We start from the raw sequence: 17,643 nt of genomic DNA on the forward strand, positions 1-17,643 counted from the left end.
TCATCTTATTTTCTTTTCCATGTTTTATTTTGTTTGATTTCTATTGATTACCTTAATACCAGATGACTTAGGAATAAACCAGTGTTAGTTTCTGATTTGTTGCAGGTAGAAAAGTATCATATTTTATGTATTGTTGAATCATGGTTACTGAAAACAGATATTGCTGTTATGAGACAGTGTTGTCCAACTGGTTACAAGTGGAAATAGGCATGTAGATTTAGGAAGAGAGGGATGAGGTGATTGTATTCTTTAATGCATTGCTTGATTTTGAACTGGTTTGTGCAGAAGTGAATGAGAATGGTGAATGTGTGGTTGTTAAGAATAAGAGGATTGTATTGTAGCTTGTTTACTTTCCTCCTTGAGTGATTGTTTCTGATTGCTCATTTTTGATCCATTTTTTTTATCAGGATTGGGAATTGATTTTAATAAGCTTAGGTGATTTTAATGTTCCATTAGCACCAGATGATCCAGTTTTTATTAGCAAAAAACATGTCCTATTTTCAGTTAATGACAGCACTTACTTTAGAACAGATTGTTACTCACGCAACTCATACTGCAGGAGATGTGTTGGATTTAATTTTTATGGGTAAGGATATAATATGTGGTATGAACAGAGATGTGATAATTTGTCCAGTCGGTTGGTTGGATCATTTCATGTTATTATTTCAGATGGCCTTGTAGAACGTGGTAAATGTTGCAGTGTATGTAGATAAAACAATAGAATTCATTCACAGTTTGAAATAGGAGATGTATGGAAGGAACGGGCTCCTAAAATTAAAGTAAAGAATTCAATGTCACTTGATGAAGTAGTTGCTACAGGTACTGATAGTCTAGATCAATAAGAACATGCCATACAGAGTCACACCAATGGTCCATCTAGCCCAGTATCCTGTTTTCAGCAGTGGCCAGCCAGGTCACAAGTACCTGGCAGAAACCCAAATAGTGGCAACATTCCATGTTACCAATTCTAGAGCAAGCAGTAGCTTTCCCATGTCTGTCTCAATAGCAGACTATGGACTTTTCCTTCAGGAACTTGTCCAAACCTTTTTGAAACTCAGATACGCTAGCCGCTGTTTCTCCATCCAGAGTTTAACTATTCATTGAGTGAAAAAATATTTCCTCCTATTTGTTTCAAAAATATTTCCATGTAATTTCCTTGAGTGTCTCCTAGTCTTTGTATTTTTGGAATGAGTAAAGAATTGATTCACTTCTACTCATTCTACACCACTCAGGATTTTGTAGACCTCAATCATATCTCCCCTCAGCCATCTGTTTTCCAAGCTGAAAAGCCCTAACCTCTTTAGCCTTTCCTCATATGAGAGGAGTTCCATCCCCTTTACCATTTTGGTCGCTCTTCTTTGACCCTTTTCTAATTTCACTATATCTCTTTTGAGATACAGCAACCAGAATTGAACGCAATACTCAAGGTGAGGTTGCACCATGGAATGATATAGAGGCATTATAGTATTTCTGGTCTTATTTACCATTACTTTTCTAATAATTCCTAGCATACTGTTTGTTTTTTTTGGCCACCGCATATTATCTACAATGACAGCTAGATCTTTTTCTTGGGTACTGACTCCCAAGATGGACCCTAGCATGAGGTAACTATGATTCGGATTATTCGTTCCAATGTGCATCACTTTGCTTTTGTCTACATTAATTTTCATCTGCCATTTGGATGCCCAGTCTTCCAATTTCCTAAGGTCTTCCTGCAATATTTCACAGTCCGCATGTGTTTTAACAACCTTAAATAGTTTTGTGTTATCTGCAAATTGGATCACCTCAAATCTGCTCAAAGGATAGGAAGGTGAGCAGTGGAGTTCCTCAGGGGTCGGTGCTGGGGCCTATTCTGTTTAATATAATTGTGGGAGATATTGCTGAAGGGTTGAAAGGAAATGTGTGCTTTCTTGCGGATGACACGAAAATAGCCAATAGAGTGGACACCCTGGAGGGAGTAGAAACGATGAGAAGGGATCTCTGAATGTTAGAATAATGGTCGAGGGTCTTGTAGTTAAAATTTAATGCCAAGAAGTGTAGAGTGATGCACTTGGGGTGCAGAAACTGTAGGGGTATTTCCCTGTGTGTCTCGCCTTGCTGGTCTTGGCATGCATAATCCTATGACATCAAGATGGAGTCTGTAACCTATGACCTGCACATCAGTGATTTAGCTAATTCAGCTTTCTGGAAAATCACTAGCAGTCCTGTAACACCCCCCCTTTATCTCCCTGAGAAGCTGAAAGGGAGTGAGACATGGCTCCAGTGGGCCGGGTGAGAGAGAGAAAATGCATACCACAATGTAACAACTTGAAGGTCAAGAACAATGGACCCTTCTTGCCATGCAGTGAGCTGAAGAAGATCGAGATTGGGTTCCTGCAGTCACCTGACCGAGAGGTACTGGGAAAAGCGGGAACAAAGAGAAATCAGTTGGTCGGAATCCATGGAAGGTGGTGGAAGCTAACAAGAAGAGGAGAGAACCTGATTAAGGTCCACCATCTTGTGAACTGTGTGTCTGGAGAAAAGTACCGTTTGGTTCAGCTACCTGCACGGAGTGACCTGTGCCCTCCCTGTCTGCTGCAGAGTACCTGTCCTAGCTCTGACTAAGACTCGCTGGAAACTCAGCTTGAGTCTGGGAAGTATCCTGTGCCAACTCCCGAGAGACTGTCACGAAGGTCAGCCTGGTGAGAGATACAGTGATTTATTTCCTATTAGTCTGGGTTTAGTGAGTGGTAATTACCTGAGCAAAAGACTGGTTATAGTCATAACCGTGATCAGGAAATAAGCTGCTAATAACCATGCTAACTCGTAACATAGTTGTAGTATTACCATTCCGTTGTGTAATGTTATCTAGTAACCAGTAAGAATCAGAGTGTTTAGTAGTGTGACAATATAGTTGGTAATTTTATTAGCCAGTATTTTTGTATTCAGCTAAAGCTTTGCCAGAGATATATATATATAATAAAAGCTAATATATTCCAGCCTGCTTTCTCAGTTTCATTTCTCTCTATCGGAGGTATTGGCTTGGTTCCAATCCAAGGTTCCCCCTCCCCTAGACCGAGTACAGAGTATTTTACTTGCAGATAGTTCTGTTTGGGGACCTTGGGCACAGATAAGTATTACCTGTGATAAATACCTACAAAATCCAAAAGAGAGATACCAGATAGGAGGGGAGAGATTAGTAAGTTCGACTCGGGGTGTTGGTGTCTGACGATCTAAAGGTGAAGAAACAATGCGACAAGGCAACGGCCGTGGCCAGAAGGATGTTAGCTGCGTAGAGAGGGCATAACCAGCAGAAGAAAGGAGGTGTTGATGCCTCTCTACAAGTTGTTGGTGAGGCCCCACTTGGAGTATTGTGTTCAGTTTTGGAGGCCGTATCTTGCTAAAGATGTAAAAAGACTGGAAGTGGTGCAAAGAAAAGCTAGAAAAATGGTATGGGATTTGCGTTGCAAACCGTACCAGGAGAGACTTGCTGACCTGAACCTTGGAGGAAAGGAGAAACAGGGGTGACATGATACAGATGTTCAAATATTTGAAAGTATTAATCCGTAAATGAACCTTTTTCGGAGACAGGAAGGCAGTAGAACTAGAGGACATGAATTGAGGTTGAAGTGGGCAGTCTCAGGACTAATGTCATGAAGTATTTTTTCATGGAGAGGGTGGTGGATATGTGTAATGCCCTCCCGCAGAAGGTGGTGGAGATGAAAACAGTAATGGAATTCAAACATGTGTGGGACAAACACAAAGGAATCCTGTTTAGAAGGAATGGTTCCATGGAATCTTAGCAGAGATTGGGTGGCGATGCCGGTAATTGAGGAAACAAAACGGGAGCTGAGCAGACTTCTACGGTCTACACCCTGATCGTGACTGAATAGATGGGGATGGGCTGGACTGTAAATTTTAAGGGGCTTCGACGTTAGCTTCAGAACTTAGTACAAGAACAGTACTAGGCAGACTTCTATGGTCTGTGCCCTGAGAAAGGTAAATACAAATCAAACTCGGGTATACATATAAAGTATCACATACCATGTAAAATGAGTTTATCTTGTTGGGCAGACTGGATGGACCGTACAGGTCTTTATCTGCCATCATTTACTATGTTACTATGTAACCACACCCTTTCCAAAAGACATTACATGATGCGATACCCACAAGCGAGCCTTCTCCGGAGTAGCCCACACAGTCTGGAATGCACTTCCTGAAAGGCTCTGCTTAGCATAAGACTATCTCTACTTCAGGAAGCAGGGACATGAAGGGACAGAAACGGGACTGAGAGTGGACAGAGAATGGGAGAGAGAAGTCCAAGGCAGAAACGGGGAAAATTGGGAGAGAGGGGAGTAAGGACCCAGCTAGGAAGAGAAGAACAGGTCTGCAGCCAGGGGAGGAACAGCTCCTTCTCTGGGTTCTTTACTCTGATCCCAGATCCTCCTCCTTCTCCGCCCTATCATGGTCAGACCATTTCCTAAATAAATTTTTCCTAAGTGACTACCTGAAACAAATGGCATCTCCCAGAGTTTGGAAGGAAATCAGAGACAAAAAAAATCTGACCACTGAGAATTTCCTACAGGCCTTGGACTATCCACACATGGATGAAAAGACAACTACAGTGTCAGAACAGGTAGACATCTGGAATACACATTTAACCAAGACCTTAGAGAAAAATGGCACCACTAAAAAAACGTCTTATGCCCCACTCACAAACGCTCACCCTGGTTTTCTCTAGATCTTCAGATCCTTAAATGCAAAGGATGGAAACTGGAAAGGAGACAGCATAAATCTCGTTGGATGAAGACAGGCTTAACTGTAGGAAGCACACGACAAAGTATCACCAAGCCTTAACAGCAACCAAACAACAATATTTCTCTCAGTGCATTGCACAGGCTGCCAATTCAACCAAGCAGTTGTTCAGTATAGTAAACAGCCTGCTGCAACCCCCACAACGGAACCAGCCTGCCCAGTCTAAACTGAACTGCAATGATTTTACTTCATACTTTGCCAACTAAATTAAAAGTCTCCATCAGGATTTACAGACAATCATACCCAATCCCCAACCAGTGCACAAACTCACCCCCTCCTGACAGAGACAGATGGGACACTTTTAACCCAATGACAGAGGAGAGCCTTGACAAAATCCTAAGAGACCTTCGACCAACTACCTGCTCTCTCGACCCCTGCCCATCAAAGATAGTGCAGCAGGCAAGTATGGGCCTCATAGAAGGAGCCACAACAATTATGAATGCCTCTTTCTAATAGGCAACTATTAACAGCATTAAAAAGGGCAGTGGTTCATACTTTGCTAACAACCTTGACCAGGATAAACTTGAAAGTTACCGGCCAGTATCCAACATCCCATTTCTAGGGAAACTCATAGAACAAACAGTCTGTGTTCAACTTAATGATTGGCTAGAAGAGAGAAACTGGCTAGATCCATGTCAATCTGGATTCAGACCCAGCTATGGAACAGAAATGGTCCTCATATCCCTACTAGATGATCTTCACAGAAACCGAGACAAGGGATTTGCCTTGGTGTTAGTACTGCTAGATTTCTCAGCAGCTTTTGACACTGTGGATCATGATATCATGCTAGCACGGCTGACAGAAACAGGTATTAATGGAACAGTACTTGCTTGGTTCAGATCCTACCTATCAGACAGGCAACAATCCATAATGTTTGGCAGCAACTCCTTACCACCATGGACACTGATCTGCGGGGTACCACAAGGATCGATACTGTTACCTATTCTGTTCAATATCTACCTCAAGCCACTAGCTGAGCTGATTTGGTCAATGGACACTAAGTTCTACATCTATGTGGATGATGTGCAGCTACTCATATCCATTGAAACTGACTTACCCACAGCCTTGAATAAACTGATTACCTGTTTAACATCAATTCAAGAATGGGCTAAACACAACAAATTTTGCTTGAACCCAAGTAAAACCGAGCTTCTCTGGGTCCCTAACACAAGTGGATACATACCTGACATCAAAATCCCTTTTGGGAAGTACGAACTCCCCCTCAAATCACAAGTCAGGAACCTTAGTATACCGTTAGATTCAATACAGGGTGGAGATGAAAACGGTAATGGAATTCAAACATGCGTGGGATAAACACAAAGGAATCCTGTTTAGAAGGAATGGTTCCATGGAATCTTAGTGAAGATTGGGTGGCGACGCCGTTAATTGGGAAACAAAACGGGAGCTGGGCAGACTTCTACGGTCTATGCCATGATCATGACTGAATAGATAGGGATGGGCTGGAGTGTAAATTTTAAGGGGCTTTGATGTTAGATTCAGAACTTAGTACAAGAACAGTACTGGGCAGACTTCTACAGTCTGTGCCCTGAGAAAGGCAAGGACAAATCAAACTCGGGTATACCTATAAAGTAACACATACCATGTAAAATGAGTTTATCTTGTTGGGCAGACTGGATGGACCGTACATTTACTATGTTACTATGTCATTCTGATTTCCATATCTTTTATAAATATGTTAAATAGCACCTGTCCCAGTACTGATCCTCGGGGTACTCCACCCTCCTCCATTGAGAGAAATGACCATTTAATCCTTTCCTCTGTTTTCTGTCCAATAACAAATTCCTAATCCACACCAGAACATTCCCGCCTATCCCATTACTATTTCATTTTCTCAGGAGTCTCTTTTGAAGAACTTTGTCAAAAGCTGTCTGAAAATCGAGATATCCCTCATCAACCGGCTCACCTTTATCCACATGTTTATTCAGCCTTCAAAGAAATGAAACAAATTGGTGAGGCAAGACGTCCCTTGGCTGAACCCATACTGACTCTGTAATTTTATTCTTTACAATAGTTTCCACTATTTTAACCGGCCCTGACATCAGGCTCACTGGTCTGTTATTTCTTGGATCACCCCTGGAACTCTTTTTAATAATCAGTGTCACATTGGCCACCCTCCAATCTTCAGGTACTATGGACGATTTTAATGACAGTTACATATTACTAACAGCAGATCAGCAATTTCACTCTTGAGCTCTTTGGATGTAGTTGCTCCTAAAAGAAGGAGATTAAAATCAAATCCGATTATACACCTTGTCCTTGGAAAACAGCTCCATGTTGCAAGTAAGATGTGAATTGAGACAAGGAGGGAGAAAGTGGAGAAAGTCAAAGGACATTGAGGATTTTGATACTTACAGATTAAGTCTGACAGAACACTTAGGGTTCTGTGAGGCTGAGAGTAATAAATAAATAGGAAAAATGATCTTAATAGGCCAAAGGAATTATTTGAAACTGTAAAGTTCTTGAAGGTTATAAATGTGAAAATGAAAATGAAACTGTGGATGTTAATGTTTTTGTGAAGTTCCTGTGTGATAAGTTGAGTAAGCTGGGGACATTAGTGAAAGATCAAATTTGCATGACTACATTAGATTCATCATTTGTTGTTGCTGATCGATGGACAAGATTCATAGCTATAACAGATAGTGAGATAAAAGTAATGATTCGATCTGTGACCCTTATGAGAGCTTGAAACTTACTGTTTTTTTTCAGAATAATATCTTTGCAACTGGCATAAATGCTATTGCATTTGTCATTGTGTGCAGGAGTTATGGTTTGTACAAGCAGCCGGAAGGCCTCTCTTGGAAAGTATCTTCTAACTCACCTCAATCTCCACAGTGTGCAGAACATTTTGGTTGTGACATTCTTTGCTTGTGCTTCGAAGGATAGGCTGCGGTCCAATGTGATTCTTAGGATTTTCAGGTTGTCTGCTATTGGGTAGGTGATCCTATCCAGGGTGATGCTGGAAAAGGCCTCCTTGCAGTAGATGGATGTGAGTACTAAGAATTGAGTCTTATCCCTGTTGAGTTTGAGTTTGAATGCTATAGTCCAGGATTCTAAGATATTCAGTCCTTGGGTTATTGAGGTTTTGATTTCCAACATGTCTTGATTGAATGGAATATGTATGGACACATCATCCACATATATGAATGGGTTGAAGTCATGTTTTGCTAGTTTATTTGTCAGTGGGATCATCATTATGTTAAATAGTGCGGGAGAAATAGGTGAACCATGAACTACCTTGTAGTCTGCTATACATGGTGGGGTGGGGGGGGGGGGGAGAGAGAGAGAATGTTGTTCATTTTAACCTCGTAGGATCTGGATGTTAGAAAGCCTCTGAACCACTGCAGCACTTCGCCTCCGATGCAGAGTATGTCAGGATATGGTGATCAACTGTGTCAAAAGCGCTTGACATGTTGAATTGTAGAAGTAGGATTTTCTTGCCTTTGCTGACTTCCCACCTGAAATTGTATAGTAAGGTCTTGAGTACTGTTTCCATGCTGAAATGTGGTCTGAATCCTGATTCAAAGTTGTATAGTATGGAGAAGTTGAGATAGTTCATGAGTTGTCTAGCGACCAGTCCTTCGAAGAGCTTGGTCATGAGGGGGATGGATGCCACAGGTCTGAAGCTTGAGACTTTGCTTCTGCTCTTTTGCATGGTCTTTGGGATCAGTGTCAATAATATTCTTCCTCTGTCAGTTGGGAATAGGCTGCTGGATTGCATGAATGATATGTAGGCGTGAATTTGATCTATGAAGTGTGCTGGGGCAGCCTTCCATTAGGTAGTTGGGGCAAGTGTATAACATGCAGACCTTGGAGAGTTTCTTCACAGAGTGAGCAACTGCTTCAAGTGTGTGTGTGGGGTGGGGTGGGGTTGGATGATGTCCAGACTGCCAGACTGTGTGCTATGACTCCTGCGTGTTGATTTACCAGTTCTTCAATGTACAGTTCTAGGTTTCTGTTGTCTTATGTTAGCCCCTGTCTTAGGTCAGCAATCTTTTTTTCAAAGTACTTTGCTAAGCAGAGTGCAGATGGGGGAGGGGCTCTCTTTGACCCATGTCACATGGTCTGTGTGTATTAGGCTGTTCACTAGCCCATACAAATTCTTTACATTTCTGTAGTCAGTTCCCACCTCATCTTGTAGGATTTAATTGTAGCTTTCCATGCGAGTTTGGACTCCTCATCTTTGTTCTAGCTTCCTGCAATGGCTTTTTAGTTTCTACAGTTCCTCTTGGAACTAAGGAAATGGTTTCATTCTGTGATGCTTTTTTGTCTTTGGGGGGAATTTTGTCCAGTATGCATTTTTCATCCCAGGTTGTGAAGAACTCAGTGGTCATGGTTGGCAAATGCTTGGTGTCATTGTGAATTCTGTCCCAGAATTCTTCCCCATTGATCTTGCCCCAGGATTCATGTTGGGTTGGTGTTTTCTTGGTGTGAGTTGAGATTTGCCTTCAGTTTAATGTTAGTTGAAGTCTGTGATGATTTGACCAAGGTATTTCTTCCCAGTTGTAATCACTCTCATATAGGTCTTGGTTGGCGATGAATCTGTAGGTAAGATGATCCAGCATGTCCCCTTTAATGTGGGTCCTGGGAGCTGGGGGTATGTGGAAGTCCCACAGTGTTAGTAATTCTCTGCACTCCCTGGTGTTTTCATCAGCCATATTGTATAGATGAAGATTGATCTCACTTATGATGAAGACATTTGAGCAGGACATACCGGCATTTGATAAAAAGTCCATGAAGTCCAATTGGAACTCTTTCCATCTTTCCAGTAGCCTATAAATTAGGGTGGCGCATAGGTGGCCCAAGAATGACTCGTCTGTTATTTTGATAGCAGTTCTTTCCAGTTGGAGGGTTATGAGGTTCAGTCTTGAAAAAGGATCTGTATAGGATTGCTATTCCTCCTCCTTTTTTCTGTGCTCTGGTCCAATGGGATATTTTGTATCCCAGAGGGCATATTTCATTAAGGATCAGGTCATCCTTGGAATGGAGCCATGCTTCTATGATGAAGACCTGGCCTAGTTTTTCTTCTTCAATCCAGTCTCTGATTATCTCTGTTTTGTTTAGCATCGATTGTGCATTGGTGTATCCTATGGGATTAGATAGGAAGTTTTCCTCGTTTGTGGGTTCTGCTGAAAACTTAATCAGCTGTCTTTGGCTGCACTTCCTGGGTTTATTGCGGTAGTTGTGCCTTTCTCCTTTGTTCCAGTTATTGGATGGGTTGAGTTTGCATGCGGTGTCCATTAGGCTTTGTGTGGTGTGTGCTAGACTGATCCCTGTGAAGGTGTTCGAACGCCATGTGTGGTGTGTGAGGATCGGGATCATCTGTTCGTTCCCACATACAAGCGTGGAGGTGCTGATTGTAAGGATGAGCAGTGACATTAGTAGTGTCTGGTAAAGTGTTCTGTGAGGTGCCATGATGCCCTGGTGGCTCGCACTTACTTTCATCGTGGCTGTCAAGTGTGGGGATCTCAGTGTTGGCTATTCCTGCGTGTTCGAGGTCTCTCTCCAGGTTAGCGTGGAGGTGTGTATGGAGGTGTATATGAAAGGATGTACAGAGGGGCGAGGCATGCCCCTTTGACACGCCCCTTCAGAGCAACGCCTGAGAAATGGCTTCCCTTAAATACCTTCTGGTGAGGTCATTAGTGTGCATCAAGAAGTCACAGAGGGTTTTAAAAAAAGGTTTGGATGGCTTCCTAAAGGAAAGGTCCATAGACCATTATTAAAATGGACTTGGGAAAAATCCACTGCTTATTTCTAGAATAAGCAGCATAACATGTATTATACTGTTTTGGAATCTTACCAGGTACTTGTGACCTGGATTGGCCACTGTTGGAAACAGGATGGTGCGCTTGATGGACCTTCAGTCCCAGTATGGCAATACTTATGTACTTGTATTTATGCTCTCCTTCTCACATGGTCCTGATGTATGCTGAGCTGGGCTCGAGAAGGTTGTTTCTGCGATAGATGAGGGCAGGATCAGGGACTCAGAAGTGGCTTCCCTTACATGCCTTCTGGAGAGGTCATCCATGCATTTTCAGAAGTTGCAGTGGTTTTTATTTCAGTTTCTATAGGATGCGGAAGAATCCTTGCACAACTGAAAGGCTCTGAACTTGAATCATGGATTTTGCATGCTTAATATGATTAATTGTTCATAATAATACTGGTATGTACCAATACCAAGCAGGGAGTGTGTTAACCCCCACAGATTGTAGTTCCAGCATGTCACTGCACCTTGCTTTCTGCTTGGTTTGTAATCTTTACCTCCATTAGTCAGCCCTTGCATGTGGCCACCTTCTCCTACTCAGCAGAGCCTGGGTTTTTCATTACAATTTGACCGTCTCTCTCTTCAGTCATGGAAGTACTAGCAGATGTTTGCTTCATTGCCCTTAGTGTGACACATACTGTACCCTAGTCCCAAGCACTGACTCAGTTGGCTCTTGCCTCTGCCCATTAACCTTCTGGATACACCTACTCCCCCTCCCTTTGTGCGCTGAACAGTAGGGGAAGCAGCCATCTTTACCTCAATCCTTCAAGTGCAATTTCTGCCTTTGTTCCTCTTCCTCCCCATTTGTAATTCTATTACCTTTTTACCTCATCCAATGTTCAACATTTGCCAGTTATCTCAGCAGCCCTTTGGTCTGAGGTACTGAAGTGAAGCAGTTTCGGACAGGCTTTTCCTGCACCTGGGCAGAACTCCTTACAAGCTTGATGCAGTAAATGTGTTTATTGATAAGCATTAAATAAAGTTGAGAGCTAAGATTTTGGCTGGTCGGTATTCAAAACTATTTAAATGGCCAGGAACAGCTCCTGGATGGTTAAATAGCATTTTAGTGCCTAACCGTGGATATTCAGCTGGAGATAACTGGTTATCTCCTACTGAATAGTCACTAACCGGCTATATTGTCTCCTCGGCTCATAACCTTGGAGTCATCTTTGATTCCTCTCTCTCCTTCTCTGCACATATTCAACAGGTTGCCGAAACCTGTCGTTTCTTTATCTACAACATTAGCAAAATTAGGCCCTTCCTTTCTGAATACGCTACCAGAACCCTTATCCACACCCTTGTTGCCTCTCGCTCGGACTATTGCAATTTATTTCTCACTGGTCTTCCACTCAGCTATCTCTCTCCTCTTCAATATGTCCAAAATTCTGCAGCACAACTTATTTTCCATCAGAATCATTTTACCCACACTAGCCCACTCCTCAAATCACTTCACTGGCTCCCTATCCGCTTCCGCACACAGTTTAAACTTCTCTTACTGACCTTTAAATGCATCCACTCTACAGCCCCCCATTACCTCTCCACTCTTATCTCTCTCTACATTCCTCCCCGTGAACTCCACTCACAGGACTAATCTCTCTTGTCGTCCCCCTTCTCCTCCACTGCTAACTCCAGGCTTTGTTCCTTTTCTCTCGTGGCACCTTATGCCTGGAATAGACTTCCTGAACCTATACATTTAGCTCCATCTCTACCTGTTTTCAAATCTATGCTGAAAACCCACCTTTTCACTGCTGCTTTTGGCTCCTAGCTACTACTCAATAGTCCTTCCCTTGTCCCTTCCTTCCTTCTCACCCATTACTCTTCATTACCTATTACTTCATTACCCATTACTTTTCATCACCCGTATCTGTCTTGTCTGTCTGTATTATTTAGATTGTAAGCTCTTTTGAGCAGGGACTGTTTCTTTGTGTCAGATGTTCAGCACTGCGTGCGTCTGGTAGCGCTATACAAATGCTAATAATAATAATATTGCACGACGTAGCCGGTTAGGCATGGATATTCAGCGCCAAACCGGCTATGTTTAGCAGTTAAAATAGGCCGCATACATAGCAGGTCTATCTTTAATCGCTAAGCACTTAACCAGTTAGCGCTGAATATCAGCTTAACTGGTTGAATTGCAGTGGCCAAAAATGAAACTGCATATTCAATGCTGGTCACTGGAAATGGCCTAGTATTGAATATCCAGGTTTAATGCTGGTGGCAGACAGCAAAAGTGCTGCACGCCGCCAGCTGAATACTGAAAGGTTTGCTGTGGATATTGTAGTCATTTAACTGACTGGTAAATAATGTAGTGCAGCACAGTGTGAGACTACAACAGACCCCATCACAGTGTGTGAGATAACTGATGGAAGGAATAAGACCCCATCACAGTGTGAGGGTCAGTGATATGAGGCTTCACTGCAGTGACTTTCTATGGACACAGAGGCTGAGTTAGTGCTTGCAATTGTTACTCTGAAAATATGGAATACAGCAACTTTCTGTTAAAGGAATTCCAGGGCACTATGTATAGATCATTCAATGTAGTAAATAATATTCTTTCTCAGACTATATTCACGTGATCTGGGAAACCCTCTTCTCCCTTTTATAACATACATGATTATAGACTGAAGTATATTCTACATTGTTGTAGAGTAGAAGAGTATGAGGGGGTTGGTTGTGGTGGAGCAAGGGGAATAAGGGAAGTGTGAACTGTTGTATAGTTCACACTTCCCTTATTCTCCCTTGCTCCACCACAAACCCCCTCATACTCTTCTACTCTACAACATACCTTCCTCTCACCCATTCTGCCTTGAAATACCATTCCCTCTCCTTCTCTTATCTCCCCTAACTCTTCATCTCCCTGAGCCCACCATATTCAACATCTTCCCTCTCCCTTGTCATTTGATCTTCCTATTACCTCATGCTATCTTTCTCTCCTTAACTGTCCTTGTATTACACAGCACATGCCCTCTTACCTTATCATATACTGCCCCAGTTCTTTCCATGTTCTGCCCACATGCTAATAGCTAGCTTTCTTTGCACTATCGGTGCCTGACCATTGACTCCTCTTACCCTATTCTACTACACAGTGACACTTCATGTCTTCATGTTCTACTACACCAAGTCTCCTCACCTCATTCTAGAGGCTGATCGAATTTCAGTTTCAGTACCAAAAATCTGCCCAATATTTGAATTCACCCTTGTTTTGGTTTCAGCTGAAAATGCCAGTGCACTTTTAGCTAAAACTGAAACTGTCACATATACCTATAACACTTCCACCCAGGGCTAGCCCAAGGCCAGATGCCACCTCTGAGGCGGAACTTGCATGCTGCCCCCCCCCCCCCCGGCATTTTACCTGGCCACGGTGACTTTCCAAACCCAGCAGCGATTCCCATATGTTGCCCTACCACTGCCAACACCTGCCTCTTCCCTTTACTGCAGCTGCCTGAGCGAAACAGGAAGTTATTTCAGGCGGCTGCAGTAAAGGAAGGAAGCAGGTGGCGGCGGCAGGGCAGTATATGGGAATCGCTGCCCCTGCCAAGTTTGGCAAGTCACCATGACCAGGTAATATGCCACGAAGCCGCTCCTAAAAAGCAATGGAAGATCGCTTCTGCCCCGATCAGCCAACAGACCCCCAGGGACTCTGATAGGACTGGGGGGGGCTACATATGTCTGGGGTTGGGGGTACTTCTGTTCGAGAAGGAGGGGAAGGAAGTGTGGAAGGCACTGAGTCTGCTCCTGTTTTTGGGGGGGGGGGGTAGCAGGAGAAGGGAGTAGAGAGTGTGGAGCATGGGTGGAAGCACTATGGGAGAATAGGGATTAGCTTTGTTTGAGAGGGGAGAGAGGGAGGAGGGAGTGAAGGCTGTTATTGTTCAGGGGAGAGGAGGGAAGAGGAAGGAAGGCACAGAAGTTGCTATGGTTTGAAGGTGGAGCTAGTTTTGGTATTTGCTTCGATTTCGGTTGAAAACAAGTGGCAAATTTGGTTGCATATTTGGTTTCAACTGAAACTGAAAAAAAATGGTTTTGGGCACCACATACTGTTCCCCATTGAGGGGCATAATCGAAAGGGGCGGCCAAGTTTTCCTGAGGACGTCCTCGTAGGACGTAGGGGGGAGGAAACCCGTATTATCTAAACAAGATGGGCGTCCATCTTTCATTTCAATAATACAGTCAGGGACGCCCAAATCTTGACATTTAGGTCATCCCTAGAGATGGTCGTCCTTAGACTTGGTCGTTTCTGATTTTCAGCGATAATGGAAACTAAGGATGCCCATCTCAGAAATGACCAAATGCAAGCCCTTTGGTCATGGGAGGAGCCAGCATTTGTAGTGCACTGGTCCCCTTGACATGGCAGGACACCAACCGGGCACCCTAGGGGGCACCGCAGTGGACTTCAGAAAACGTTCCCAGGTACATAGCTCCCTTACCTTGTGTGCTGAGCCCCCCAAAACCCACTACCCACAACTGTACACCACTACCATAGCCCTTACGGGTGAAGGGGGGCACCTAGATATGGGTACAGTGGGCTACTTTTGTGTTTTGGAGGGCTCACATTTACTACCACAAGTGTAACAGGTGGGGGGGTGGGCCTGGGTACACCTGCCTGAAGTGCACTGCACCCACTAAAACTGCTCCAGGGACCTGCACACTGCTGTGATGGACCTGAGTATGACATTTGAGATTGGCATAGAAGCTGGCAAAAAATATTTTTAAAGTTCTTTTTTGAGGGTGGGAGGGGGTTAGTGACCACTGGGGGAGAAAGGGGAGGTCATCCCTGCTTCCCTCCGGTGGTCATCTGGTCAGCTCTGCTGCTCCCCAGTATCTCTCCACACTCGTCCTTCCCTACACCCTTTCCCGTGCACTCCGCTCCATGGATAAATCCTTCTTATCTGTTCCCTTCTCCACTACTGCCAACTCCAGACTTCGCGCCTTCTGTCTCGCTGCACCCTACGCCTGGAATAAACTTCCTGAGCTCCTACGTCTTGCCCCATCCTTGGCCACCTTTAAATCTAGACTGAAAGCCCACCTCTTTAACATTGCTTTTGACTCGTAACCACTTGTAACCACTCGCCTCCACCTACCCTCCTCTCTTCCTTCTCGTTCACATTAATTGATTTGATTTGCTTACTTTATTTATTTTTTGTCTATTAGATTGTAAGCTCTTTGAGCAGGGACTGTCTTTCTTCTATGTTTGTGCAGCGCTGCGTATGCCTTGTAGCGCTATAGAAATGCTAAATAGTAGTAGTAGTAGTAGTAGCTCGGGCACTTTTTTATGCCTTGGTCATAAGAAAAACTGGACCAGGTAAAATCGTCCAAATGCTCGTCAGGGACACCCTTTTTTTTCCACTATGGGTCAAGGACGCCCATGTGTTAGGCACGCCCAAATCCCGCCTTCGCTATGCCTCCGACACGCCCCCAGGAACTTTGGTCATCCCCGTGACGGAAAGCAGTTGGGGACGCCCAAAATCGGCTTTCGATTATGCCGATTTGGGCGACCATATGAGGACGCCTATCTTCCGATTTGTGTCGAAAGATGGGCGTCCTTCTCTTTTGAAAATAAGCCTGATAGTCACCTTGTCTTTTCATATCCTTTCCTTTGTCTCCTTCTCAGCTTTATTTCCTCCCAACACTCCTGCCTCCCCACAATCTACCCTTAAAACATTTCCCTAGTTTTACCACTTTTTGCAGTCTCAGTGTTCAATGCCATATCACAATATGTCCCCTGAATCTCCATTTGAAATTTTATGTCTCAATACTCTACCACACCCTAGTCCATCTCCTCCTCCTCATGCCCTATTTATTCCAGTAATTCCTCTTGAACTATTACATCCTGATCCTTCACCTCTCCCTGCCTCTCAATACCATCTGAACATTCTCCACCAATATTCTTCAGTTTTTCAACTCCTAGATCCTTCAACCTTTCTATCTCACTGAACCCTTCCCATTGAATGCTACTAATTGGGTTTTTGCAAGGTACTTGTGACCTGGAATGGCCACTGTTAGAAGCAGCATACTGAGCTAGATGAACCATTGTTCTAACCCAGTATAACTATTCTTATGGTTTTATTTCTCATATACGAGCAGATTAGGACAGAAACAGCAAGCTTTACTTACAGGATGTACATAATGACTCCAATGGCCCAGCAGTCTACAGGCCGTCCGTACCTCTGACGCCCAACCACTTCTGGAGCTGCAATACCATAAAAAAACAGAATCTCACAAGCTGTTAGCAATCACTAACAGCCACCCTCCTCCCCCGAACCCCTTGCACTAGACTGAAGGAGCTTCTAATCACTGACACCCACACACATCAAGCATAAAGGCCTTTTCATCCCCATTACTCTGCACTAAGTTGAGGTCCATCTACGCCCCTTCACCCTTATGCACCAGGTTAAGGTTATTCTAATCACCGACACTCTACATACACAAATCAAGAGGCTACCAATCAGAATCACTAACTTGTAGAAATATAATTGCAGTATGTGCATTCAGCTCCTTTCTAATATAGAAGGTACTTTTATAAGTAACTTCAATGAGTAGAACAGTACTTTACATGCAGGCAAATGCATAAATATAGGCGCTAGGAAAACATCACACCTACTATATGCATGTATATGTGTAAGCATTCTCAGGGGAAGAGAGAGAGCAATTCTTATAATTAGATGTCTCCGATTAGGTACCTGGACAGCACACGGTAGGAGTCTATTGTATAACAGAAAGCAGGTGCCTACTTTCCATTATAGAATACAAGTGTAACAGAGTATAAATGTGTCTTCATTTATTCATTCATTCATTCAAGTATTTATATATCACTTAGACCTATGAGGTTTACAGTTTCATTTTACAGGTACTGGGTCTGTCCCTAGCAGTGGCATAGCTATGGGTGGGCCTAGGTGGGCACGGGCCCACCAATACTTGGCTCAGGCCCACCTAGTGGCGGCACCCCACATTAACATCTCCTCTGCCGCCGCATCCTGGCATCTGCCTCCCCATCGCTGAACCCCGTCCCTCCCTGGTGTACCTTACAGATGTCCCTGGTGCCTGCAGTGATTCATTATTGCTGCCTGTGC

General features: G+C 43.6%; 1 protein-coding gene across 1 annotated transcript in view; it reads right to left on the minus strand.

Annotated features, from left to right (window-relative positions):
• Window positions 1-17,643, minus strand: part of CAMKV (CaM kinase like vesicle associated) — a 148,852-nt gene that overhangs the window by 21,823 nt on the left and 109,386 nt on the right. The window contains exon 6 of the mRNA XM_030206784.1: window positions 16,688-16,763. Within this exon, the coding sequence (XP_030062644.1) occupies window positions 16,688-16,763 (76 nt within the window). The remainder of the gene's footprint in view (window positions 1-16,687; window positions 16,764-17,643) is intronic.

Source organism: Microcaecilia unicolor, chromosome 6 (assembly GCF_901765095.1).
Source record: "Microcaecilia unicolor chromosome 6, aMicUni1.1, whole genome shotgun sequence".
NCBI classification, from domain to species: Eukaryota; Metazoa; Chordata; class Amphibia; order Gymnophiona; family Siphonopidae; genus Microcaecilia; species Microcaecilia unicolor.